This window comes from Pezoporus wallicus, unplaced genomic scaffold, assembly GCF_028554395.1.
Source record: "Pezoporus wallicus isolate ANWC-B61680 ecotype Strahan unplaced genomic scaffold, APGP_CSIRO_Pwel_v1 contig_9561, whole genome shotgun sequence".
NCBI classification, from domain to species: Eukaryota; Metazoa; Chordata; class Aves; order Psittaciformes; family Psittacidae; genus Pezoporus; species Pezoporus wallicus.
Window position 1 is genome coordinate 264,523 of NW_026639554.1, and position 27,343 is coordinate 291,865.

Sequence of the window (27,343 nt, forward strand, 5' to 3'; positions counted from 1 at the left end):
GGAGAAAGGGGTCCTGTCTCAGACCAGGGCAGAGCGTGGACAACCCCAGCAAGATGCAAGTGCCTTGATGTGCTGCTGGGAAGCAAACTGCATAGTTTGGCTGCCAGCTGACCCTGAGTCAGTTGTGTACATCTGCTTGAGATGGGAGATCTGACAGGCCCATGGGTGATCTCCACCCACCCGCACACCTCTCAGTGCAATCAACAAGAGCCAGAGGTGCTCAGCAGATACGGGATGATCACAGGGAATCAGAGAACACAGTTTAGATGTGGTTTGAGGCTCCAGATCCAGGGCCTACATCCATTATTTCTTTATTTAGGCTATTAAACATTCAGAGCAGCAGGGATGATAAGAAAGGTAACTGCTGTGCGGTCTTTCCATTTTTATCTTTATAGGCCTCAACTCACAAACTCCAGAAGTTCAGGATGCAAAACTCCCCGAGCACATGAGATCAGTGAAAATCTGAGAGGTGCAGGACTGAAGTGAGGTATCTAGCCCAGACTTCGGAGCAGAAAAGACCAAGTCGAGTGATAAAGTCAATAAAGACACGTACAAAACCGCACTCCTCTCGCACATGGAAACCATCCCTTTGTGCAGCATCCCAGGAGCCAGGCCCTTCTGCAGCAGTGACTCTGTGACCCCGCTGCCTCTGCAGCCCCAGCTGAGGTGGGAAAGGGTGGTTTACTGCCCCGTCACCACGCTCAGACAACAAACCACCCCCCATATTAGCCACCCACACACCTCCTGGCAGCGTGAGCCGCCCCCAAGGGAAGGAAAGCTGAAGGAGCAGCTCCCACCTGCTGCTTCAACAGCTTCACCTTCAGGTATATGCTGCAATTTCCACAGCTAACGAAACCCGCAGCAGTGGCCTTTCACAGAGAAAACAGCTTAACTCAGCTTCCTTCTGAAGAAGTAATGAAGTATCACTCAAGAGGCTTATTCTTGTCAGGTAGTTAAAAACAGACAACCAGAAAAGTTTGCCAAAGTATGAAGCATCAGGAAGGGGAACTGAACTCACAGCAGCAAATGAGCCATTAATATAGGAGTTAATTATCTGGAAACCTCAAAGGACAAATGGGAGTCACTGAAAGAGTATCTTGAGAGATTGGAAGCAAGTGGTACAGAAACCCTTGTCAACCCAGGGAACGGAAGAGGACTTGGTCATTCCCTTCTTGCTGCCAGTGTTTAATCATCATCCCCTTTCCAACTGTCACAAAGTAGGAAATAAAGACAAATTCCTCAGCTGCTGCAAATCATCTCCTCTAACACAGCTACACAGATCCTCAGTTGTGCAAATGGGTGTAGCTCAATTTATACCTGCTTGGGATCTGGCCTAAAGAATTTTAATATATGTCTCAGGGTTAATAACCTCCACTGTTGTTGGTAATAACACCGTGCTTTGATGTCTATTTTATGCAAGCTAAGAGACCCATCACACATGCAAGCAGCTGCAGGAGAATTAGACAGCTATAGAGAGCAGAAAGTGAAGCTCACCTCTTTCCTAGTTCATTGCGTCCCATCATACCAGATGGAAGGATCCTCTTCTCCTTTGGGACCTAGAACAAGGCAGAACAAAGAGTTTGTTTCCTGTTAGATTTTATTAATGGCAAAATCAGCCTTGTCTGTGCAGCAAGTGACATCTCAGAGGTAGAACACTGGGGGAACTGAGCACTGCGGGAGGACACAGGAGACCTGAGCTCTCCTGCTGGGCTGCTGCCATGGACTCCCAAGGTAACCTTAGGCCAGACACATCATCTTGTTCTGGGAGGGACCTTCAAAAGCACCCCAGTGAATGGGAACTTTAGTCCTATTGGTTTCAATTAGGGCTAAATCATATCCACATTTCTTGAAGCTCCATCCTACAGCAGCACTGGAAAAACACAGATGTGAGGGTCTGCAAGGCACAGAGCTAGTCCAGCTCCATGGCCCTCAGGGTACTGCTGTTTCTTGTATGAAAGCTGCTGGGTAAATAAACCCTGCCTGATCCATGACACCTGAGTTCAGCTTTCCACCCTGCTCGGGGTTCCCTCTGCAGTATAATGGTGTTTTGTGCCTCAGTTTACCATCTGTGCACCGGGGACAACAGCGGTCCTCTCTGCCTGGGGGTGTTAGGAGGACCACTGCAAAAACACCACAGAAGGCTCACTCTAGTGAACTAGCCCCCCTAAGGTGGCTGAGCATGTATTTAGCTTCCCACTTCCCCTCTGGGACAAACTCCCCCCAGGACACCCAGCCCCATGGGAACGTACCATGTAGTAGTCATAGAGGAAGCTCAGAGCAGCCACGCTGTCGTCATCCCCATTCACCCTCATCATAGCTTTGGTGGCTGCAGTCAAGGGGTTCTCCAGGTAAGTTTTCCAGGCTTCATCTTCATTGGTGTAGGGGAATTTCTGGAAGTTCATGGTGTCATTCTTCATCAGACGCACAGATCTAAAACTGAGCCAGACAGGAGAATGAAGGACACTAATTTTCCACAGCAATTTCCAGCTGCACACATGAAGGACTTCCTAAAGGCACTGCTGGAATGGAGAAGGTATTCTTTCCTGGTTCTTAACTCCCAGAGTCTTTGGGATTACCAATTCTTTGCCTGTAGCTATGTACAAAATAAGCCTAGAGTCTGCTGGTGGGGCCATGCAGAAGGGCAGATGCTCCTCTGCTTCCCTCCTCTGGCCCCAGGGACACAAAACACCACAACATCATCTGCAAGGGCTCCTTCCTCAGCAGGAGCACACTACCAGCCTGCTGGGTCATGCACCATCAGGGTGCAAGGTACTGACCATGTTGGTCAGCAACAGGAATGCAACCTGGTCAGGAAACTGCAGGATTTTTCCTTGAATTTGGAGCTAAAGACCAGTGCAGGCCACAGATGTAAACGATCACTCAGTCTGTGGAGAACTTGATCTACCCAGAAACCAAACCCCATCATTTTTCTTTGCTGTAGCTCCTACATTTAGATCCGATGGAATTTTGTTTTCAATCATTTGTATATGATTGTACTTCGAAGGGGAGCAAGAGGCAGATCACAACAGCCTCCCTTCCGCTCAAAAATTCCTGACAGAGGTGAGGCCCATGGGACTACGTGAGCTGAGGAGCAACATACCAAAATAATGCCCTGCCTGTCCCCTGCGCTGGCACTTTCTCCAGGTCTCTCCACCTGATGTTAATAAACTAAGACACTTAATTACCCAAACATTGGTCATCTTTCCTCTTCCTCCAGCAGATCCTGCTGGCAGCCAGCTCAGAAGCACAGAAGCCCATTCCCTGGGTGCTTCGTGCTGCAGGTTCACTGCTCAGAGGGGAGGATAAACCAGGGGCCGTGCTCCTGTCCCATCCTCCCGCCATGTGTATTGGGTGCCACCACAACAGCTCCCACTATTCATCATAAAGAACAACTCTGTGGACAAAAATGACTTTTTCATCAGAATAGAAACGTCTCAGACGTTAGGAGCAGAAGTACTTTATAACAATTCTAATGAGATTCTTTAAATCCCCAAAGTTGCCACGAGCAGAACGTTTTCAACTGCTGAATTGTTTTTATGCAAAAGCAAAGAAAATCTTCAGGACTTCAGGTGATGAATGATAAATGCTACATTTTAATGGCACTTTTATACGGAATATGTTGTTTCCATTAAGCTACTCTCCGTGTGTTTGTAGTAAGTCCTGGGCTAGACTTTTAACTGACTCATTGGGAGAAGAGTAATTCCTCTTGAAAGGAATCTGGCATCTCTGAAACTCGCCACTCGTTACTGCTCACCACTACAGACACTACCAGCCCCTTTTGGTGTGAGCTGCCAGGGTGAAGAGCCAGGTGCTCAGATCAGCTCCTGGACTGGAATCTGGGTGGATGTGGAGGTGGACCTGGGATGGGGTGAAGGATGCTGGTCCATCCTCCCTGGCAACCCAAGGCGGCTTAGCTCCTGCACAGGCACCGATCTCTCGCTGCCTCATCTCCAGCAGGGAATGCACATGGGTAGCTTAGGGATGCTCCTGGGTCAGATCCAAGAGCTCTCCTTGGCTGGGCAGAGTGGCAGCCCTACAACGAATCGCAGTCTCTCCCAGAGCAGCACAGATGAGGCCATCAAGTGCAGCCTCTGCTGTCCTGTCGCCTTTTTATTGCAGGATCTGTTGCTTCCACACAGCGTCCCTGAACTGCACAGGAGAGGAGCAGAGAGCAGCTCAAATAATGGCCAGAGGCACCAGGTTCCCAATGGGCACCAGAGCTCAGGCTGGTATGGACAGAGCTGCTCCCACATTACAGTTCTGGCACCCCAAGCTCCACCACGCGCTGGTGTAACAGAGTCGCTGGGTTTGCTCCTGCTCTCCCTCGCACGTCAGGGGATGTTCAACCACCGGTTTCAGCCCGTGCAGGAGCTGCACCAGGTGCTGATGGAGTTTCGTTGTCTGTGGTGTTTCTCACACAGCCCTGCCTCCCCTTCAGTGCTGCTGCTGTCTCCGAGGTGAGCACTCCCGTGACTCACATTTCACTGCTGTCGACTTGGCGATGGGCTGTTCAGTCCTGTCCGGGCAGGAATCCTCACCCATCCTCAATCCGATCTGCTCTAGGAAGAATAGGCAGCAACAGAGCTCACTCTAGGGGTGAGACTCGGCTCCTATCACTCGTAATCGACATAGATAAACACACCGTGGAAAGATGTAGCAACAAAGCGTTCAGGAGCTTAAAAATCACATATATTACAAGGAAAAAATGCTTTGGAGCTCCGGTCTCCCTCACCCACGCCTTCAGCTGAAGCACTCCCTGTTGTGTGGCTCCATTTGCCTCCTCTCTTCATCACCTTGTTGTGGCACCGCCACTGTAGGCACAAGTGCTCCAGCCTTTTATCACCTGCCTTCAGTTCCTGAAGATACAAGTTTGGGAAGTGTCCTAGGAGGCTGCATTTCATCTTCACGTGTGGTTTCTGCCTCCGCTGGGCAGCTCTGCTGTGCTGCTCGCAGACATCACCACCTCACTGCTGCCCCACGCCTCTGCTAGGAACTGTCCCTGCAGCAGAGACAGCGCAATGGAAAACCTGCCCTGCCCTCAACCTGGCACAGTGCAGAAGGGCACTGTCCTGAAGTCACACACCATGCCCTGAACTTGACATGTTGCCCTGTGGTGTCCTGTTAGGAAGCAGCAAACTCCAGCAGAAAGGAGGGACTGGAAGATTAGGACAGCAACGTTTTAGGCTACTCCTAAAGACATCCGAGTCCAGACCCAAACTATCCATTGCTCCCTGTGATGCCCCTTCCATAGGGCTATGCCATGGCGGTCCACTGCAAGCTGTGCGCCCTGTTTGGCAAAGCACACGTCCCTTTTGCAGGCTGCCACCCCGGTGTAGAGCAAGGATGGATGAGTGAAACACGGACATGAGCAGGGACTCACCCCTGCAGCCTCAGGGCCTCGGGCACAGCACCGCATGGTTTGGGGAAGGGAGCAGCCTGTTTGTTTCCAAACAGTTTAGAATCTGACACTGGGTGATACCAGCCCCTTCCCCGTCCATCCCACCCATCTCTGTTTGCCCTATTCATCTCCCACATCACGGGCCTCCCGGTTATGAGCTAACGCTCAGGGCTGTGCTGAAACAGGAGAAAAGGCCCAAAGGGTGGTGGTGGGGAGACCAGCCGGGCAGGAGACCCGTGGTGTTCCCTGGGCCTTTGCTGGGTTTCAGTGGGTGGTTTGGCCAGCCTTGAAGCATTGTGCTGCTCTTTGTTCTCTCCCCTACAACTGATTATGGCTGCAACCAACGCATCAGCCATGCCGATGCTGGTGGCTTCAGAGAAACAGCACATGGCCAAGGGAGCAGGGAATCCGTGGCAGCAGCAGCAGGAATTTGAAGCCACAGAACACAGACCCCAGCCCAGGACCTTGGAGCCACCCCAGGAGCTCACACGGGGCTGTATCAGCCCTGGCTCTGTGCTCACCTCCCCGAGAGCTCTCACCAGTGCCATGAGGAAGGCTCAACACTAAACCCAGAGAGCGGCGCTGCTGAAGAGCAGCACCCACCATGATTGCTTTTGGGGTGGAGGCTTTAGGCTGTAAACCAGGGCCCTTGCCAAGGCACAGCAGCATTCCAGAGTGGCCTCTGCTAACCCCAGCTTCCCAGTGAAATCCTGATTTTACCCTGTCTTTTCCAGTTGAACAAACAAGCCCATCTGAGGCCAGTGGGGCAGGACAGCCACCAGTCAGTGCACTGCCACAGGCTGGCACAACTGACAGAACCAGGCAAAAACCCACAAAGAAGTGTAACAAACACACAGGCTAATGATGGGGAACATGGCCTGGATGCCAAGCACAACGCACCCAGATATCCCAGGCCTGGGAGACCACTGATCTCATGAACCTGCCCTGCCTGAAGGGCTGCAGTGTTTGCTCTGGCAGCTGGATCACAACGTGGCCTCCCTTGCTGGGCTTCTTCAGGGCCATTTCCGCAGCACCATCACCTCGGGGTAGCGCAGTTTTAACTCAGCACCACAGCAGGACCTTTCCTCATCACCCCTCAGCCCCGTTTCACCCACAGACAGTGCTCAAGCCTCTTCTGGAAGCATGTGGCTTGTTGGCACACACATGAGACACGAGCACGCCAAGGGCCCAGCTCGGCATTCTCCCATTTTCACACCAGCTGAGCTCCCTGCTTCTGACGCTATTTATTACCACGGGGAGAAACCAAGGCAGGGGGCTGGCATTAAAATGGCTTCTCCAAGGCTGCTCAGTGAAGATGAGAACAGAACAGACCCGAACCTCTGCTGCAAAGCCCCAAGCCAGCACTGGCTGGTTCCTGCCCCTGTCCCCTGAGGGGCTCCATGAGCCACCTCGGTGCTGAGTGATGCTCGGGGAACACCAGTCGGCACCGCGTCATTCCCGATAACATCGTCCTGAGGCAGCCACCCACACGGCCCCATTTCACACAGGATCCCTGCTCTGGTGCCCTCCCTGCCTAACAAAACAAATGACAGCATGGAGCTGCTCAGGAATCACTGCTGCCTTGGAGCAGCAGCAGTGTGTGATGTCAGGCGCCACAGCTCCGAGCGTCCTGAGCTTCAGGGGGACCTGAACCCAACGGGAGGGCACGAAACCCAGGCCCTGGGCAGTGCCCCCCAGCTGAGCACCCCTTCTGCAACACCACTATGAGCTCTGCTCAGTTTCATTGCAGACAGACAAGGATGGCTGTGATAGGAGCACCTCCTGTATGGAGACAGGCTGAGAGAGCTGGGGCTGTTCAGCCTGGAGAAGAGAAGCTGCGTGGAGACCTCAGAGCAGCTTCCAGTGTCTGAAGGGGGCTACAAGGATGCTGGGGAGGGACTCTTCATTAGGGACTGTAGTGATAGGACAAGGGGTGATGGGTTAAAACTGAAGGAGGGGAAGTTTAGATTGGATATAAGGAGGAAATTCTTTCCTGTGAGCGTGCTGAGGCACTGGAATGGGTTGCCCAGGGAAGCTGTGAATGCTCCATCCCTGGCAGTGTTCAAGGCCAGGCTGGATGAGGCCTTGGGTGACCTGGTTTAGTGTGAGGTGTCCCTGCCCATGGCAGGGGGTTGGAACTGGATGATCTTAAGGTCCTTTCCAACCCAAACTATTCTATGATTCTATGATTCTGTGTGTGTGCGTGGACATAAACCTGCATCCCCACCAACGCTCTGCACTGGAGCTCCCAGTCCTTCAGACACCCTAAGGAAGGTGACACACGGTGAGAAGAGCTTCAGAGCTCCAAGAGTTTTGGTGATTTCAGTCAGCTTTTTCTGTTTCAGTGCCTACGGATTTCCCCCCTCCTTCCACATCCAAAACCCTACTTTGCTGGTTTACTTTTTAATTCTCATGTATTCGCTGTGGCTTTTAAAGAAAATATAATAAGAATCATTAAAAAAAAAAATCACAGTTTTACGAGGCTTAGACTTACAAGGCTTTAAAAACCCAACCACTCCACAATAAAGGGATATGTGATCTTCTGCAACAAAGTTGTTTTGTTTTTTCTTCGTGTAATCTGGCTTTAATCTAGTAATCAGTTCTTAGGGGTTATTTGTGCTGCAGCAGGGCCCAGAGGCCTGCCTGAGAACAGAGCCCACTTATACCCAAGTTCCTGTAGTTCCCTCACCACATCCTTTCGGAGGATCCTGCAATAACAAATAAAGGATGTGACATACTCCTGTGTGAATCTCAACACGCGTTTCAGGCAGCAGCAAGAGCAGAGATTGGGATTAACCTCACGGGAGCTGAGTCTCAGGCTTCCTACCTGCTCTGAGAGCCAGGAGATGGTCTGGAGCTCCCACCTGGGGCTGGGATGTGCTGATCCCTTCCCATCACCCACAAGTGCAGTCACTGCCCAGCGCTGGCACCCGGCTTTGACCCTGCTGCAATGGGTGAGGTGAATCCTCCCATGGGTTGCCCAAGAGGCCACAGCAAGCGTGTGCCGGGGCAGGGCACCCCGCAGGAGCCCCACACCATGCAGCTCGCTCCCTGCCCTCCTCCAGCAGCACTGCAGGCCTGGTGAGGGGCTCTCACCGCTGGCTCCCCTTTGCTTCCCATCCGGTGGCACTGTGCAGGTCAGAGCTCAGCTGCCCACAGCTCCGACAGCACCCCTGACTGACGACTCTGTATGTCCCTGTAATGTCCCTGCCTATAGCAGGGGATGGAACTTGATGATCTTTAATGGCCCTTCCACCCCAAACCTGCCTGTGATTCTCTGCAGACTCTGGTGTGTTCTGGGTGTCCTGTGAACACGTGTTCCCCAAGGCAGGCTAGCCTTTTGTGTGCTGTTGAATGAAAAGCTGCCATAATGCGTTTGAAGCACTGGTTTTGCCAAGCAAACACAATTCAGCCCATTTCAGGCACAGCCCCAGCCAGCCAGGGGTGTCTGGAGCGCACAAGTTACAGACAGCACAGACAGGAGGATGAGCAGAAACAAAAACGTGATGCAGGAGGCAGCTGCCACCCGGGATCCGAGTCCCTTGGGAAGCGACACCAGCTCTTTTCCTCTAAACGTGGGTTGCCAAGGACTGGTTGTGGGTCAGAGCTACCTCACCCATACCACAGCCACAGCTACCAGCCAGAACAGCCTGCACCCGAAGGAGCAACAAAAACCAAGCCACCCCATTGAAGCCTTTGGAACTCAGGTGTGAGCAGCAGAGCCCCAGCCCGAACACAGCCATGTGCCACACAGCCAGCGCCGCTGATGAACGCGTTCTTCAGCCACTGCCTTTTCCTTCCTCGAGCTCTCCCTGCCCCAGGATCCGAGGTGTGGATCAGGAGCTGTCTCACTGCCAATCAGCTGAACTGAGGCGCTGCAGGTGCAGCACAAGTGCAAGTGCGTTTGCGGATGAAGACTTGAAGAGATCAGCAGTTAAACACTGGCAGAACAAAGCGGGAGCAGATCCTCCTCAGCCTAACTTCCTATCCGCAAACTTCTCCGGAGCCATCCCCACGTACCCCTGAGCTGAAAACGCGACCCAGCGCATCAAAGCAGCGGTACTGTGTAAATGTTGATTTACCTCTGCTTTGAGTCTGCGCTTTATTCAGAGGGCTCTTACTCCGTTGTGAACTGCACAGCAGTTATGGGATTGTTGTTTCTTTAATTTACAAAATCTCTCTTTCTCTTTACTTAACTTAAGCCCCGTCTCCGCTGAAAGCCACTTGCTGCAGCACGGTGATCCCCCGTGTGCTTCACTGCCAGCCTTTTATAAAAGGGCTTTAACTTTTCATTCACCAGGAGCATAACTCAAGTTTTAATAACACACCTTATGCATGACAAAAATTTGCTTCTGGCGATCATGGTTTCGACCACAAAACCACAACTGGGAGTAACTCCTGGTTAACTCTTTCAAGCCCACGCACTGCAGAGTTAGACAGAAGTTCAATTTAGAAGACTATGGAAATTATCAGTTAGAATATTTTATAATAGGCAAAACACCTCCTTCTCTCATGCCATGCTAGGCTCTTCCCAGTCCTTTTAGTGAAATTAAAGTGGCAAAGGGAGACATGGGATTGTTCTCCCCGACGTCCTGGCTGGCAGCACCAGTCCATGGGGATATCACAGCTCCCTTAGAACCAGGCCCGTGGTCACTGCACAGATCCATCCTCCCAGCGCTCAGCTTGTCCTGGGGGTTGTGTAAAGCACAACAGATGTGCCAGACACACAGAGAGCACCACTGCCCTTATCAGATCCCCTAAGAGCCTTTTCCTTCCTCTGATGTCTACAAAGCTACACCCTGATGACTCTGGCCTGGGTGATTAACAGCCACTGCAGCAGCCCCACTGCCCAACGTGGGGCTTTAGCAGCTCCTCACAAGGTGTCCCCTCCTCTGTGACACCTTTTTCCCCTCACAGGACCCAAAGTCTGGATGTTTCAGCTATAACTCTGGTACTGCCAAGCTCCCGGCTTCCTTACCTCCGATCACTGCTCCCCACTGTTCCCTGGGGTGCTCAAGCTCACGGTGCACTCAAGGACCCCAGGGGTGGCCCCAGCAGCCCTGAGATCATCCCTGCATTCCCCAGGGAGGGATGAAGGGCTACAGTGATGTTTCCAGCTATGGTGACATTTCCAGAGCTCTGCAAGCCTGTTCTCAGGTTCCATCCACAGGAAAAGGCTGCCAAGAGCCCTTTGCCTCCCGGGGTGACCAAACACAGACCCCCAACCAGGTGTGGCACCCCCCAGATGTGTCCCCAGGACAGGGCAGGGGCTGAGCCCTGAATCACAAAAGGGATGGATGCTGCTCCCATCAACTCCCCCTTTCCCATGCAAAAGGCACAGGGGTTAACAGCCCGTTAGCAAGAGAGGAGTCAAGCAACCATGTAATTCATCAGGTAACACAATGCCCCAGCCCATAATTAGCAATACATCAATCTAACGCTGCAGCACTGTGAACACAAACACTGAAACATCTGAAGCAAAGCACACGGCCCGATTTACACATTTAAAAAGCATCAGCTATAAATTACCCTGAGTCCAGAAAGCAAAAATCTCCCTCAGTGATCCTGAGTGGATCCCGGCAGATCGATCCCAGTATTTACACACAGCAATAACTGGTGCTGCACCTCCTCGGGGTTGTTAATTATTAAGAGAGCAGCTGTCAGAGCACCTCTGGCACGTGTTTGCTTTCAAAATGCACCTTCCGAAGCACCGCATCCGCACACAGATGCTTGGACATGGACAGGGGTGGTAAATTCTATTACACACACGTACTCCACCAGGGTTATTTACACGCCTATTGAGCTTTATGAGACGGGGCTGACAGCAGCATTCCCAACCACTGGTCAATACTCCCCAGGTCCCCCCTTCATGTCACAGCAATATGACATTTCTCTGTTTACCCCAGAGGGGTGAGGCGTGATGTGCTATGGGAATGCATCCCAGCAGTGGCCAAAGTCCAAACTATTGTGGAGGTCCCAAATCAGAAGCAAGAGCTCTAGAGGATCAACAAGTGCTTTCTGGGTGCTTTTTCTTGTTAAAAAAAAAAGTAATCAATTACAATTATTTGATAGGATCATAACGTGATCCATTTACTGAAACCAAAACACATGTGACACTAAAACCAAACAAGAACAAAGAACACCACCACACAACAACCCTCACCCCCCAAAAAAACAGAAACCGGTAAATAATTTGGAAGGTGTTTTCTGAGGGGAAGAAAAAAAAAAAGGGAAAAAAAAAGAAAAAAAAGGGGGAAAAATAAAAAAAAAACACAACCAAAATCCCCCCCGCCCCGAATTACTGCAGCTCTGTAGCTTGTGTTGGATGTTGCTGGCTAGAGGCAGCACAGTCTCGCCTGCAGGCAGAAACTCTGGGTGTCAAGTCTTAGTCTGGGAGAAAAAAAAAATCAGGATCATGATTTTAAAAATCATGCTCAAAAAACGTAAAAACAAAAAAAAAAACCCAAATCCAACCTCTTCAGGCCCTGGGAAGGGGCTCCTCCTGGGAGCAGCGGCATGGGGAGCAGAGGGAGCAAGTGCTTTCACCTGCGAACAGCCCGGCTCTGATGCCCCCGGAGCCGCGGCGCTCGGAGCCGCTCAGGCGAGCGCGCAGCCTTGCGAGGGGGGAGTGGGTAAACAGAGAAGGAGCTTTACTTACTCCAGTTCATTGGACATCCTCCGTGCGTCCCGGGCTCCGCAGGCAGTGAGCTGCGAGCGCTGCTCCCCGCTAGCACCTGCCGTGCACAGGCATCGCCGGTTATGCGGCGCGGTGCGCAGGTTTGGTGCAGCCAGGATTGGCTGTTGGTACAGGTGCCTGGGACAGGTACACCCAGGCAGGTGCAGCGTCACCCTGCGCCGTCACCCTGCGCCCGACCGGAGGGAGGTGGGTGGGGAGGAGGGAAAGGCCCCGGGGGGGAAAGATAGGATAAAGGAGTGGAATCAGGTATTCATCTCTGGGATAATTAGTTTCAGTTTGGTGGACGTGTTCCATCTACTGCAATGCCAAAGAGCTGTCATTTGTACGGATCTGGGGGTTGATTTGTCCTCTGCTCTTTCTTTATGTATAAATATACAGACAAAAATGCATACCTACTTATAAAGGAATAAATGAGGGAAGAAGAAAAGCCTCTTTGCTTCCTCTCATTCCAAAACGGTATTTGTACTCACAGGCTAACCTTCTCTTCCCTTTTCTCACCCTCTCTTCGCTGCTCACTGCAGAAAGGCTCCGCAGGTGTGGGTTTGGGGGTCCCATCCCCCCCCCCCCCCTTTTAGAACCCCCAACTTCAGATGCTGAGACATGCAGCAAATACCCCAGCTCAGGGAACCTTTGCATTTCACTGTAAGGCAGAGACCTGAGGGATAACCCCTTCCCGTACCGCTCACAGCCCGGTCCTGCGGCTGCAGTGCAGGCAGGAGCGTCGCTGCAGCACGCACAGGGTGCAGCAGGCAGCTCGGACACAAGCCACTTGGGCTGCAGGAATACCACCCAGGCAATAGCTCTGTAGCAACTCACCTGTAAACGGGGAAAAGTTTTATGCAATAGAACAAAACTCATCATGGATTCAAGCGCTCTTGTTGGATGGTTTCTGTCATCCGTGTTGCAACGAGGAGGCAAAGGATGGGCTCAGCGGGTGACTCATGTTGACTGGATTTGGAAGGCAGGAGAGGATTTTACAAGACAAGTTGGTACAAGCCTTAAAACAAAGGGAAGCAGAAAGGCTTCCACCACTCATTCTCACCCCCCATCACTGTCTCACTCACTGAATCAGTCCCGCTCGGTGCCCTGCACCAGCAGGTGAATGGAGGAAGCTGGTGAGCTCTTCCTCCACACTGCAGAGTTCAGCTCTGCTGACCTGGTGAGAAGTGCCCACTCAGGCAGGCGTGAGGCATGTCTGCACAGGCAGCTGTGAAGACAGAGCGTGTTAACGTGGGTACAACACCCTTCAAACACATCTCTGTGGCTTCTGGCTCAGAGCACGGCCAGCTCGGGGTGCAGGACCAGGAATGACCATGGTGTATCTGCACTGGCTGATGAGGACATGCTGGGCTGAGCCTGACCCAAGCAGCAGCCGTTGGCCTCAGCTCTGCTGTGCAAACTCCTGCATATTAGGAACCTAGGGACTGGACAAAGTCTGATTTCTGGGAATGAAAACCAAAGGTTTAGAGCAATGCAAACTCCACTGGAGATCACTGTTGAGCACCAGCTGCCAGACCTTGCGCACCAGAGTACAGCAGTAGCCAAAAGCCAGCTGAATGGGGACTGATGATCAGAATCGATGCCACAGCGGACACCAGGCAGGGTGAGAGGACAAAAAAAGAAGGAAAAGAAGAAGGAACACGTGCTTCCCATCCAGCCAAGGGAAGCACAAACCTTACGCAGTGCTGACATTAGTTGATCAATATCCTGATTCTATCTCCAAATTAAGGAAACCATGCCCAGTTCCTGATGACCTGAGTCACAGACCTGGTACCTGTCCTGCGCCCAGATCAGCAAAGGGTATCTCACTGACTCTGGGTAGCGCAAAGAGCAGCAACGTTCCTTGAGGATACTTCCAAGATTCTTCAGACCTTTCAGAGAGACTCACCAGATTCCAGCAACGAACTGGAACAAACTCAGTGCCACCATGGCCAGGCCAAATCCACCTCGGGACGGAAACATTCGGGTTTGCAGACTTGGCCTTTTGCAGGGCAGCAGCAATGGTGCTACCTGCTGCTCCCTGACAGGGGACAGACGACCCTTCATCTGCCTGGAGCTAAGCTCTGTCACCAGCATGCTGATGGCACAGCTTTGTTTCCACCTTTGGGGTTTAAGCCCACCCCTGCTAACCTGCACGTGCTCCAGCTCGGGTGGAAGTGGGGACAGGCAGGGCTCATCTGGGCTCACCACGCTCTTGGTGCCACTGTCTGCATGCCTGATCCTGCCTCAGTGTGTCTGGAGTCTGTCTGGGAAGCCACGAGGTCCCTCGGGAGGCTGGGAAACACTGTCAGAAAGGACAGAAACACAGGTTATCCTCGAACAAATGCCCTGGCACTCCAAAAGGGCAGCCCTGACTCTGGCTTTAAGTCATGCTCAGATTTGCTGCCGCTGACCCAGGACCTCATTTTCTTGTTTTGAGGATCTTAGTGCCATGGCGGAATGGGAAACTTTGCCAGGTGAGAAGCTTGTTCTCACATCCGGGTTTATTTCCTATGGCCGGTGCCATGCACCTGCCCACTGAGCACCTCCAGCCTCCTTGGCAAAACGCTCCCAGCAGAGACCAGCCCCTTTGTGTCGGTGCTGTGGGGCCTGGACACACGTCTGTCTGCTTCATGGCACCACCAGCTGGAGTTCGGTCCCTTGGACACCTCTCAAAGCCAGATGAGGATGTTATCGACTCCCTGTGGCTGGTCCCTCACAGCCCTCCCTGAGCCAGTTTATCCCCATCACGGGAGGGTCTGGCCGACCACAGCATACACCACCGGTCCAGGGGGATGTGGGAAGCAGGGACAGGGACAGTGGCACCACCAGGCATCACTGGGCCTCCAGCAGCTCCTTGGCTTGGCCTCTCCCATTCTCTTGGGCACTTCTGTCTCTTTTGTGCTCATGGATGCTCTATGGCGCCGGGGAGGCCTCCAGGCCGGGACGCCCAGACAAAGCCTTTGACTGGGATTTCAGTGGTTTTAATTATTATTTTCTCTTCTTTTTTTCTTTTTTTCATTTATACTCCACCCTCCAAGAGTATCTGGTGAGGGGGTGGGTTAGAAGAAAGAGACCAAGAGATACATTCTCTGTGCACAAACCCCTCCCACTTCCCCTCCACTCCCCTGTTAAATATACCTTGGAACAAAAGCCCTTTATGACGCTCTAAAAATAAAGCATGCAGCAGTCAAGACAAACTGCAGAGTCTAAAAGGGAAGGCCAAATTTTGCTCACAGCTACACCCTCTCTAAGGCAACAGGGCTGCTCTTGTGTTTGGATTGTTAAACCCTCCTCAAACATCCAGGGACTGACTGTGATCGCCTGCGTTTCACTAGTGAGAGATCAGCAGTTCCATGGTTAAAGGCAACATCCCTCACCAGGTCCCCAGGCCTTGGACACCGTGCTGGGACGGGATGGGTCTGTGTTGGGAAGAGCTGCCCGAGGTGCAGTGCAGGGCTGTCACCGTGCCACCCCCATGGTCCTGCAGCTCCCCCCACCACCCATGTGCAGCGTGACCTGGGATAAGTCACTTCACACTCCCTGCTCCCAGTCTGGCTTCTTTTCTCTATAACCTGTAAGAAACTTCAAAGCAAGGACTTTAATCCCTTTAGGATACACAGCTTTTCCCACTGACAGCTGTCAAACACCCTTTCCAGCCGTCCTGTGATGTGCCAGGAATTTCAGCTCTCTTTGGCCAAAGGTTATTAAAACACTTCCAGCAATTAATAGGCAGTAAGAGGAAGCAGCCTGCAGCAGGTTGGCGTGAGCTGTGCTCCAAAGGGAGATGCGGCTGCTTCAGGGGCTCTTCCAGCCAAAATCAGAGCTTGTGCCATAGATGTTTGTGGAAACCTTTGATACCCAGACCCGATGCTTTCCCAGTGCAACTCCCTCTGCCTCCAGAGCCTTTTCCTTGGGAAGGCAGAACAAAAAAGCTCATCTGGAACTAACTTGGGCTGCAAGTCTTAGAGCGGCAGGACTGCCCTTTCGCACTGTTTGCACAGCACACAGCACAACACAGGCTACAGCTGGCTCTGTAGCACCATTGTCACAGCACTAACAAGGAAAAGGAAAAGAACCTGGCCTTGAAGGGAGGGAGGGAGGTAAAGCCCTCACTGCCCCTGCCCCAGCTGACGGCTGCTGGTTTGGTGAAGTGTCCTGTCCGCAGGAGTCTGAGGAGCTGCCTGGCTCTGCCAGATCCTGGTACCACTAAAACCAGCTCAGTCCGATGCTCGAATGCTTTTAATAGAGCCAGGCCAGTTTGTTCTTATCTGTTGTAGCCCAGGGGGCTATAGGAAAGTTCCCGTTGTCTTTTATCTAGTTCTACCAGTTTTTACAGCGTGAGGAGTTCGGGAGCTGCCCCATCACCAGTCTGCGGGGCAGCCACCCCACTGCAAACAAACAAACATGACCCACCACCTCCACCAGCTCCTCTCTGGGGAGAAGCAGCTTCACTTTCTCTCTGCCTGCCCCGACCTGAGCTTATCCCGTGCTCACACTCTGGGGCCGACCTCCAGCACATGCCTTTAGCTGACAGCTGTCAATCCAAACCCAGCCACAGGAAACCCACAGCGGGAATGGACCTGCCGGTTTAGCCTGCAGAGGTCACGAGGATGTTCTTTACAGCCAAATTTGCTGCCCAGGCCCAGGCTTCCTCTGATATTCAGCCACAAATATGCACAGGAAGGAGCCAGGGGAAGCTTCACCGGGGAAACCTGGGTCCTCTGCAAGAGGGATTTCAGATTGCTCCAAGTGAACTTTGTCTTCCAACCCCAGCACCCCGCAGTGAGCAGCACATGCTGCAGCTCTTCAGCCATTCCCAGCTCATAGACCTCCCTCCCATCGCCTGTCTCACACCTGCAACTCGAAACACAGAAGCAAGTTTTCCTCCTGCAGAACCCACGGAGCTGAATCCCCGCTGTGGTCACCACACTGGGGCGGGAGGTGCTGTTGGTGACACCAGCAGCAGCACAAGGACAGGCTCTGGGTTGAGCCCGCAGTTAGCGCAGTGCTGCGGTTCCTTGCCAGGAGAAACTTGGTTTTAACCATGCAAACAGTTTGTAAAATGGCCCAGATGCAAAGCATCGGGGATTGCTCCCAACCACTTCCCCCAGTGCTGCAGCCTGATCAAAGCTGCCTCCCCCAGGAAGTTATCTGATGTCAGCCCGTGACGCTGCAGCAGCGATGAGCTCGGTCTCAGGTACCTCACTTGACTCCACTCAGCCCTTCTTGAGCAGAGATATGGAAATGTCACTGGCAGAGGCGTCCCGAGCTGCTCAGAATAAATTACCCACATCAGCCAGCGGGCTGGATCCCAGCAGCAGAGACTGGGCTCGGATTCAGACTCCAGCTGAAGCACGAGGTGTGTTCGGATCCTGGTGTCTGCTCCCAGTTGCAGAGATGCCAGTTCCGATTTGAGTCTAAGCATGGCACAGAAACGGGATTTAATGCAGTAAATTCCCAAGTAGCAAATACAAAAGGAAATAGGAATAAGAACCAGTCTGTCCTGGTGCCTTGTAATGGATCTGCTCAGAGAGCCCTGGAAGCCATCTTTACGTGACAGCTTAGTTTCTGTGGCTAATTAGAAAAGCTCAGGCCAGAGGTATTTATCTGTGCTCAACATCTGGAACTCATAACGTCTCTGGTTTGCCAGCCTGCATGGTTTCATCACAAATCTGCTGATACTCGCTGTTATTAGCTTACTTTGGTGCCTTTTTAAAGCCTGACTTCCTGCAATCACACCATCATGTGAAAGTTTTCTTTACATAAGAACCTCTGCTCTTTATGATTGTTGCAAAATGCCTCAAAACCCAGTTCCCAAAAGCTGGGGAATGGAGGCACAGATGAAAACACCTCCCTCACACACCCCGCAAAGTGAGGCAATTTTAGAGCCAGTCCCAGCTACCAGGGACCTGGCTTGTGGGTTCTAAGCCAGCCCTGTTTTGGCAGGACCGGGCCTCACGGCAGCTTGGTCACCCCTGGAATCATCAAAGCACCCTGCAGAAGTCAATTATTTCTCACTTCTGCTCTACTCCTGTCACTGCCCACCTGAACCATGACGGGATCCTGCTACAGGGGTGTCTGGGGAGGCAAGAATGGGCTCAGCACTTTGGCAGGAGCCAACTTTCCCACAACAGCTTGAGAAGGCAGCTGTTGGACCTGCTTATTTCTAGAGCAGAGGAAGAAGTCGGCTCCGCAGTCTTGATTTGACTCTAAAATTGTTCCCGGAGTTGGGATTCCGTGCTTAGATCCCAGCCCTGCTTTGGAGACACCTCCTGCTCCCGGCACATTCAAATGAAAAGGCAAAGGCAGAGGAAGGGGAAGCAGCAAGGCTGGGCAGGGGCTTGGGGCAGCCACTGTGGGAACTGAATCTCATCTCCCCCAGCAGACTGGAACCTTCTGCCCACGGCCTCTGTGTCCCATCCTGCAGGGAGGAACTGCTGAGGAGCCACTGCTCTGAGCTCCAGCTCTCAGCTCTGGTCAGACAAAGGGATTTCCCTTCGAGTACCTCCTGACAACAGGCGCAGGGCTCTGCTCCGAGCTCCCTGTGCCAGGGCTACGAGCAGGCACATGGTGGCTTGGAGGAGCCCTGAAACTCCACCATCAGAGTCTCTCCCAGACATCCTCCCCATGGCTCTGAAGTCTAGGGCAGAAAAAGATACCCATCTGCTCCACCCTCCGGCAGTGGGCAAGCCCTCCTTGCTCCCTAGCTGGCACTTGTCTATCAGATTTGACACCAAATAAAGGCCCACTTGATCGTGACTCACTCCCACTGCTCACCTTCCCTGGCCAGGCCACAATCCACCATCTACACTGAAAAATCTTGCCATCTTAAATGAAACCTAATTCAAACCATATGAGTGCATCACCTGCCCCGATAACGAATCAAACCCATCCTTGTAAGAACTGATGTGATTGTTTCTAGATCGCCCAGCATCCGGGTCACGTGTATAGATCCTGGAACCCTCCTGCACTGCAGATCCAGCAGATAAATTCACTTTCCTCAGCCACTGCAGGGCTGGGACTCACTTCTGGGGGGCTGCTTGTTGGAGGAGGATTAACAGAGAGTTCACTGCAAGGTACCAGTTATCCCATGGGGAGGAAAAATGTGAGGTAGTTTTGCAACACATAGAGAGATGCACCGAGAACATCTTGGGTGGCACTTAGCACCGCAGGGCTGCGGGCCCTGCAGGGCTTGGGGATTTTCCTCCCCCTTGGAAAATGCCTCCTGCAAGAAGCACATGCCTGTTACAAAACAAACCTTTTCTTTTGCTTTGTTAAATCAATCCATCTTCTTTTACTACAAGGTCTGAGAACCAGCCGTCCTTCTAAGCTTCTGCTTTCCTGTTTTGCCCACGAGTCCTGGGCTCAGAGGGCTCAGCAGGCCCCTCAAGAAGGGTAGATCCCGATTATCTGCTGGCTGTGCACAACACAGCGTTCACATTCAGTCTGTAAGAGCGTAATTCTTCATCAAGGAATGTCAGGATATTGCAGCCTGACTTCTTACAAGCCAGCTCAGCAAAGGAACTCATTGTAGGCCAGATTGGACACAGGGGCTTGGAGCAAGCTGCTCTAGTGGAAGGTGTCCCTCCCCGTGGCAGGGGGTTGGAACTGGATGAGCTTTAAGGTCCCTTCCAATCCAAACCAGTCTGGGATTCTGTGATTCAAGGAGGTTCTGCTGCCATTGTGTGTCTCCCAGGCGCTGGAATGGCGAGCAGGAGGCCAGGTTCCAGCCTGGGGCTCCCGTGGGATTTGCAGCCGTGACCGTGGCGCAGGTAATTTAATGCAAGTCTTAGAAAAATTTGCCTACCTGAGTGTGGGCTCCCACGCAAACCACTGCTGGGGATGTGACTTATAGCCATGCATTTCTGCCCAGCTTTGAACCAAGATCAAACAGACTGCACTGCACCGGCGTACACCGCGTCTCTGCCGGAGCCGGAACTGGGACCTGTGGCCAAAACCCAAGTACAGATGAGTCCTAAAGAGGCACAAAAAGGAAGCTATAATTTCACCTGAACCTGAAGGATTTATAACCTTGACAGGGAGGCCTTTTCCTGCGAGCTCTACGGTAGCTCCAGCAGTACTCACTGCCAGGGGAGCTGTGAACTCGGCGTAGAATGAAATCCTTTTAGGATGAACTAGAGAGATCTGATCTGAGCTCAGGAGCAGTCAGATTCCGAGCTCAGTGGAGAGGCAGAGGTGAAGACTGTGTTCAGATGAAGGATGCCAGATGGTTGGAGGAAGCCTTGGTTTAGGAACTTAAACCTGGTTTATCCAGTCTTGAATAAAGGCTCCTGTCTGGCCTAACTGCCCCTCCAATGGTGTTCCTGCCCTTCAAGGTGCTCAGAAGATGGGCAAGGGTAGGCTCACTCCTTGTCTTGGATCTGCACTTGCCTGTAAATCCCAGCGGATGGGACTAATTGCATCAGACTACTCCCAGCTACACTTTGGAAGGAGCAGAAGACCATACACAACACTCCTAAGGAGTTCACTTTGGAAGGAGCAGAAGACCATACACAACACTCCTAAGGAGTTCACTTTGGAAGGAGCAGAAGACCATACACAACACTCCTAAGGAGTTCTTGCACCCAGCTCCTTAATCCCACTGCATGAGATGATCTTTGGGGAGCCCAGCCAGCTGCCTGGAGCCAGCACTGAACCCTGACTGCAGACATGAGTCTTCCCAAGGGAGATTCCGGACTGTGGGGTGTTCTTTCCTTCCACACAAGGGAAAGCTGCCCTGTGCAGGCTGGCATTGCCTGGCAGCATGCAGGCAAAGGTGTTGGGAAACTCTCCCCCTTGACCCGAGTGTGACACTTGGCTGACATTGCTGCAGAGCCCATCCCTGCCATATCAGATCCTTCCTGCCTGTGATCTCCCGTGTCCTGAGGACCCCAGGCAGCTCCCCTGGCTAACAGCACCCGGATCGAATTCTGGCCATTCGCTGCCTGAGGTCAAGCTGTAAAATGAACAATCCAAAGCTGCCCCGAAAGGCAGATGTTCCATTAGAGAAAGCCCGGGTGAGCACCTTGCTTTTAATAACTGCAGGGATGTTGAGAAGCAAATAAATGACATGATGAAAGTTTACCAGGCTGCAGAACCCAGATATGTAATAAGCAAGACTGGCACCAAGACTGAAATTTTGCCCCCTGGGCTTGGCATTTTGTCTGATTGCCTTCCCAGATGGAAAGTATCCGGAGCTTCCGGTCCTGCCGACTACCTGGCAGGAAGGTATTTCTCAACAACAACCTGGGGAATCCTCCTGGGAAGGCTGGAATTGGAGAGCCAGCACTCACCAGCACCCAGGGAGCTAGGGGCAGGTTTTCACCAGCAAAGAGTGAGCACAGCTCCTCTCCTGCCTTGCGGCCTTCACGTGGACATAAATGATAGGGGAACTTTCACTGTGCTCACTCTGCCAACAGCCTCCCTCCATCACCCGTACCCATCACCCCCATGCTCTATACCAGGGCTGTCCGTGTCCAGCTGCTCCCCCAAAACAGCCCATTCCACACTCCTCCATTGCCTCCCCCTGCACACACCAGGAGCACCCATGGTCTCCGTGGACACCGGGCTCTTCTCCCACAGCCCCACCTTTGTGGCTTGACCAACAGCTCTAATAAATCTTGCAAACACAGGTCCCCAGTTACAAGAGGTTTATGGCTCCCCGATCACTTGCTCAGTCCCACAGGCCATCACAGCCTGAAAGCAAGCACCCCTGTGCACACACCCCACCACAGACCCCTCCACCGGCACAGACTTGCTCCCACTGATGGAGATGCCTGCCCATGCCCAGCCCATGGCTGCCTGAGCAGAAGGACACCCATGTCTGCATCACACCTCTAAGAGCTTCCTTCCACCCTCTCACAGGCTGCTGCACGTCCCACACAAACCACACACAGTTATTTTCAGTGGCAATTAAAGATGAGCTCCAGTTTCAAGGGCTGGACAATGAAATTGCAGGAAGAGCTGCCCGGACCCAGAGACCATTATGTCAATGAATACACTGCACTGAGAGATGCTGACGCTCATCCCAGCTCCAATTCACTTTTCATTCTCCTGGCCTGAAACCCTGCAGGAATAATATGGGGAGGTTGTAGGCACTGCATGGGGGTTTGGGAGCAGCACCTGGTTTGGGAATAATCAGCCCAGCAGGGGGAAAGTTTCTGTCTGGTCTCGGGGTATTTACATCTTTGACCCTGTCCCAGTGGGATAATGGTGCCATTTGTCAATCTGGCACAAACCCTCAGCTCGGAGCCTCGTTTGACCTGACTCCTGCATGGCTCTATTATGATTTTTCAAAAGACCTCCCAAAAGGGTTAAATGACCTCACATTAGCGCTAATTTGGGGCTAACTTTCCCATTCAGCAAATAACAAAGCAATTGGTGTTTATCCAAGTCCCATAAAGAGACAGGGACCACACACAACCATACCCAGACACAACGACCCCAGCCCCTTCCTCGGAATTGCTATTTTGTGACAGGGAGGCAAAAATAAGGGAAGGCTGGTGGAAAAGTCTTCACCCAGCCTGTGCCCGAAGCAGGACAGGCTGAATTAGGCACCAAAAGTCAACCTGAGGCAGCTCCACTATCCCCAACAAGCCTCCGCAATGGAACAGTGGCCATCCCTCCCCTTCCTTACGCAGCCTGATTGCAGCCTCCTGAGTCACAGACCCACAGAACACTCGGCTGCCTCATTCCTGAGCTGCTTTCCTTCTCCACAGGCTCCTGGTGAATTCAAGTCACATTAATTTCATGTCAGTAAATCACCCTGAACAACTAATGGATTAAATGTCTCACTAAGCCCGATTCCTAGGAAAGAGCGGGTTCGGTGGAAGGGAATCCCAGCCTGGTTTGGGTTGGAAGGGAACTTAAAGCTCCTCCAGCTCCAACCCCTGCCACGAGCAGGGACCCCTTCCACTAGAGCAGCTTGCTCCAAGCCCCTGTGTCCAACCTGGCCTTGAACACTGCCAGGGATGGGGCAGCCACAGCTTCTCTGGGCACCCTGTGCCAGCGCCTCAGCACCCTCACAGGGAAGAGCTTCTGCCTAAGAGCTCAGCTCAGTCTCCCCTCTGGCAGGTTCAAGCCATTCCCCTTGGCCTGTCCCTACAGGCCCTTGTCTAAAGCCCCTCTCCAGGTTTCCTGTAGCCCATTTAGGCACTGGAAGACTTCTCTCTGGAGCCTTCTCTTCTTCTCCAAGCTCTGCTTGTGCTGCCATGGTGCAGCGAGACCCAGCCAAGGGTTCATTCAGTGCATCCTCCCCTCATCAGAGGCCATGTATTTGTGTATCTGCCCCCTTCCCACTACAATTAACAAAGGTCAAACCAAAAAAACTAGAGGGAACACAAACATGTTATTGGCCGGGTGAGTAAACATCTCCGGCTCTTTTGCAATCGGTAATGATAGCAGCAGGCGTGTGTGAACTTCCTGCACACGGTGCTGCAGCTCAGCCTGACTTCACCAATGCAATTAGGGTGGCTTTTATGCAAGAGCTGAAATTCGCCCAGATTGATTTAACGAGTATAATTTCCTCTTTGGAACTGCTGGAAATTAATCATCGCTTCTCCGAGCTCTGTCTGGAATTCACTCCGTCAGCACAAGGCAGCTGTAATGGTGGCACCAGGAGAGAAGCGCACGCTGCCTGCACCGCTGTTGACTTTGTTCAAGTATTTCCTATACTTAGAATGGGAAATATCCCAAATATGCAGTAAAGTCAATTCTCCCAGCACAGTGTACAGCAATTTTTTCTCTGTTGACAACCATCATACAGACAATAAACCCAATTCTCCTCTTCCTTACACTAGTTTTCACTGAGGCCACAGCACCAATTTAACTGGATTGGCCCTAACACACAGCAAGTGAGAGAGGCTGAAGAAACAAGAGCATGGAGTGACAGGACAAGGGGGAATGGTTTTAAACTGAAAGAGGGGACATTTAGACAAGACATTAGGAAGGAAATTCTTTACTATGAGGGTGCTGAGGCGCTGGCACAGGGTGCCCAGAGAAGCTGTGGCTGCCCCATCCCTGGCAGTGTTCAAGGCCAGGTTGGACACAGGGGCTTGGAGCAAGCTGCTCCAGTGGAAGGGGTCCCTGCCTGTGGCAGGGGTTGGAGCTGGAGGAGCTTTAAGGTCCCTTCCAACACAAATGAGGCTGGGATTCTGTGACTGAATATTTTAAAGAGAAATGAAATAAATGCACCTAACCAGAAGCTGCATTTGCACATAACAATGCCAGGCTGTGCGTGCAGACCAGGTATGAGCCAGCCAATTCCCTGTTTTCAAGCTGCCTGCCCCATTTAGGGCTATAGGACCTGGAGAGCTGAGAGCAGGGAACACCGCCAAGAACATGCCAGGCACAGAATTACTTGGACACCAAGAAATCTCTTCTTCTTACCCATCTCAAACACACTAAAGGGAGTCAGACAAAGCAAAACCAAGGACAAGTTCATGGCACATGGGGAGAAGCAGCTGAAGGAACAGAATGCTCTAGAAAGAAAACTGCTTTGCTTATTAAAACAATTACTGGGGCTTGAAAGGCAGAGCAGTGGAGTAGGTGTGAATGAACTGCCCTTCTCAAAACTGAGGTGTGGCTGCTCCGGAGGTTTTCCCAGCATTTTGGTGCCTTTTGATGTAAACCACAGAAACTAAACTATATGAATTAAAATCAGAGCTCCTTAAAATTCACTAGTTCCAGGATTATTCTTGGGAGCTGACCCATCCCTGGAATACCCACAGGTGTACAGTCACAAAGGAACTCACATGAAAGCTTGAGCAAGTCTTTGTTGACTTCATCCACCCCGGTGTTGACCCATTTTTAGCCATTTGTTGTTTTCCACAGTTTTTGGATGTGAATCCTTACACATTTTCCATTCCTCTGTATATGACCAGTTTAAACCAACTGACAGCAAGTTTCCTTTTCCCAGTTACCGTCTGCAGACCCAGAAAAAGTCATGAAATCCCCTTGGAGCCTGTGGTTAAAAAGGATCCCCATTCCTTTAGTACTTCTCCAGCACATCTCATACCCTTTGCTCAGCTGCTTGGGAAGAGCCAGGACTTACTTTTCCTCTGGACAACAGCAGTTAGCTGCATACTGGAAGTGCTCCCCAGGGATCGTCTCACAACAGCATACACGATCCTTAGGAGATCCACCAACCCAGCTGAGTTTATTGATAACTGGGAAAACAGACTCAAAGCTGCCCAAGAACACAGCACAAGAGAGCAGCAGAGCCAAGGTAACAGCAAGCACTACTGGTTCCTGTCACCTTGTGTTCAGCTCCTGGTTGGGACTAGGAAAAAACCCTCCCGAAATCTTCTTTCTGCTAAATTGCTGCCTCTCTTTGGAGCAAGGGCAACCGGGAATCAGCTAAAATCCATCCAGTTTTGCAAATGAACAGAGAAGTAGCCACCAAGTGGGAGGGAAAGATAATAACCTCTGGGATGCAGGAAGGTGTGTAAAAACAGAGCAAAGTGCCCAGGATGGCAAGAGGGGCGTGTAGGAGATGGGATTACAGACAACCCTAATAAGGGAATTCCTGTCAAAAAGAAAAACCACAAACAAACATGGGAGATTCTCAGAGCCAGGGAGAAAGGAGCAGGGAGAGGAGAGGCCGGGTAAACCAGAGCAGGAAACTGTCACAGAAAAGCTTTGAGCTTTAAAAGTCTTCCCTTTTATCTAGAGAGCTTTGGGGTAAGAACGGAGCGAGAGGGAGTAGTAAGCATAGGAGCTAATTGCATGGAGCATCTCCACGGAGCTTTAGATTAAAGCCTCCAGCACCTCGGGGGGTGACGGGATCTGTTGATCTCAGAGACAGTTTGTGGGGCAGGCAGCTGCAGCCTGGTACCACCCTGCTGCCCTTCCCCATAGAGCATGGAAATGAGGGAGCTGGAGGTGCCGGAGTTTACAGCACGCACCGGCTGAGTGGGGATCTCAGGAGACAGGGATGGATTTATTTACATGTTCCAAGTTATCTCTGCAAATGATCTCACAGGGGCCCCTTCACATCTGTAGAGTCCTGATGAAAGTAAAAACATCATAGCTGGGTATTTCTGTTTGTGCTTGTGGCACTGAAGACAAAAAGGCCAATTCTCTGCCTGGCGTAAAGCCCCTTAGCACCAGCAGTCATCACAGTCTGCTCCTGAAGAGCATGTCCTTGACAGTGAGTATGTGCTGGCTCTGCTTTGCAAAGGGGAACAGTAAGAAGCAAAGCCTCGGGTGCAGGAGGAGCAGAAATGCTCTTTTCCACAGACATGAGGCCTATTTTGTAACACCCCCACGGTGCCTGTGCTGCCATTCCTGGTGGATCTGAGCAGGGGAACAGCACCTGCAGCCCTCAAACTGTAGCTCTTGAGCTCTGTGAGTTGCCTGCCCTGGAGTGTTCAGGTACCTTAGCGTGTTGCAGGGTGAAGGGAGCCCTGGGCTGCTGAACCCACTGTTCCTCAAGCGTTTCCGCGCCTCCTCTTTGGCTGATATTATATCTGCATCACTGACAGACTCTGGGTTTGAAGAGTAGATGCTTCTGTTCTAACAGAACAATTCTCCTTTCTGCCAGTAAAACAAAGGCAGCCAGCCCCCCACTGCTATTGCCAGCAGAGGGGCAGGGAGAAAAAAAGGGGGAAAGTGGAAAGGCATCAAATAAACCAGCCCCAAAGCCAGCCTCTGGAGCTGGGTGATCCCTGTCCTGTTGTCACCAGCTGGAGCTGCCCAGGTCCCGTGTCACCCGCAGCGCTGCAGGGACCCTGCGAGGTGCTGAGCACCCTCAGCCAGACCCTGGGGAATAAGTGGGTTCCAGTGACATTAAAGGGCAGCACATGGCTCCTGGAAGGAAAGAGCCATGTCCAGTGCAGAGCAGAGCAGAGGAATGTGCAGCCGCAGGAAGGCAGCTGAGACAAACAATGTCGACTGGTTTCAGAGCTGAGTTGGAAACTTTTATGACTGTAAATAACACTGGCAGTCATATAACCCAAGGGAAAAAACCAGGGGTAATGAGCCCTCCTGCTGCAGGGCATGAGCTGGTGGCCTCTAGGGCCAAGGGAGGAATTTGTCCTCCCATCCACAGCATTGCTCAAGCAGCGGGGTGCATTCTGTAGGAGTTTCACCACCCATAGGCATTGCCTGGTGATTGTAAAAAAAGGAAGACACTGCTCTGGACAAGGCACTGGCTTGGTTCGGGAGGGACATCCAACACTGAGTCAGGCAGCAATGCTGCCAGGAAAGAAAAGGCACATTGGGTGTGAGAATCCAGCCGTGGGGTCCTAAGGAATCACCAGGGATGT

At 52.0% G+C, this 27,343-nt stretch overlaps 1 protein-coding gene across 1 annotated transcript in view; it reads right to left on the reverse strand.

Moving 5' to 3' along the window:
- GRHL3 (grainyhead like transcription factor 3) overlaps positions 1–16,908 on the reverse strand; it is a 31,077-nt gene extending 14,169 nt beyond the window's left edge. Inside the window, exons 1-4 of the mRNA XM_057415074.1 lie at positions 16,658–16,908; positions 14,226–14,379; positions 2,250–2,436; positions 1,495–1,556 (exon numbers count right to left, since the gene is read on the reverse strand). Coding sequence (XP_057271057.1) covers positions 1,495–1,556; positions 2,250–2,436; positions 14,226–14,272 — 296 coding nt within the window. The 5' untranslated portion in view covers positions 14,273–14,379; positions 16,658–16,908. The remainder of the gene's footprint in view (positions 1–1,494; positions 1,557–2,249; positions 2,437–14,225; positions 14,380–16,657) is intronic.
- Positions 16,909–27,343: the final 10,435 nt, after the last annotated feature.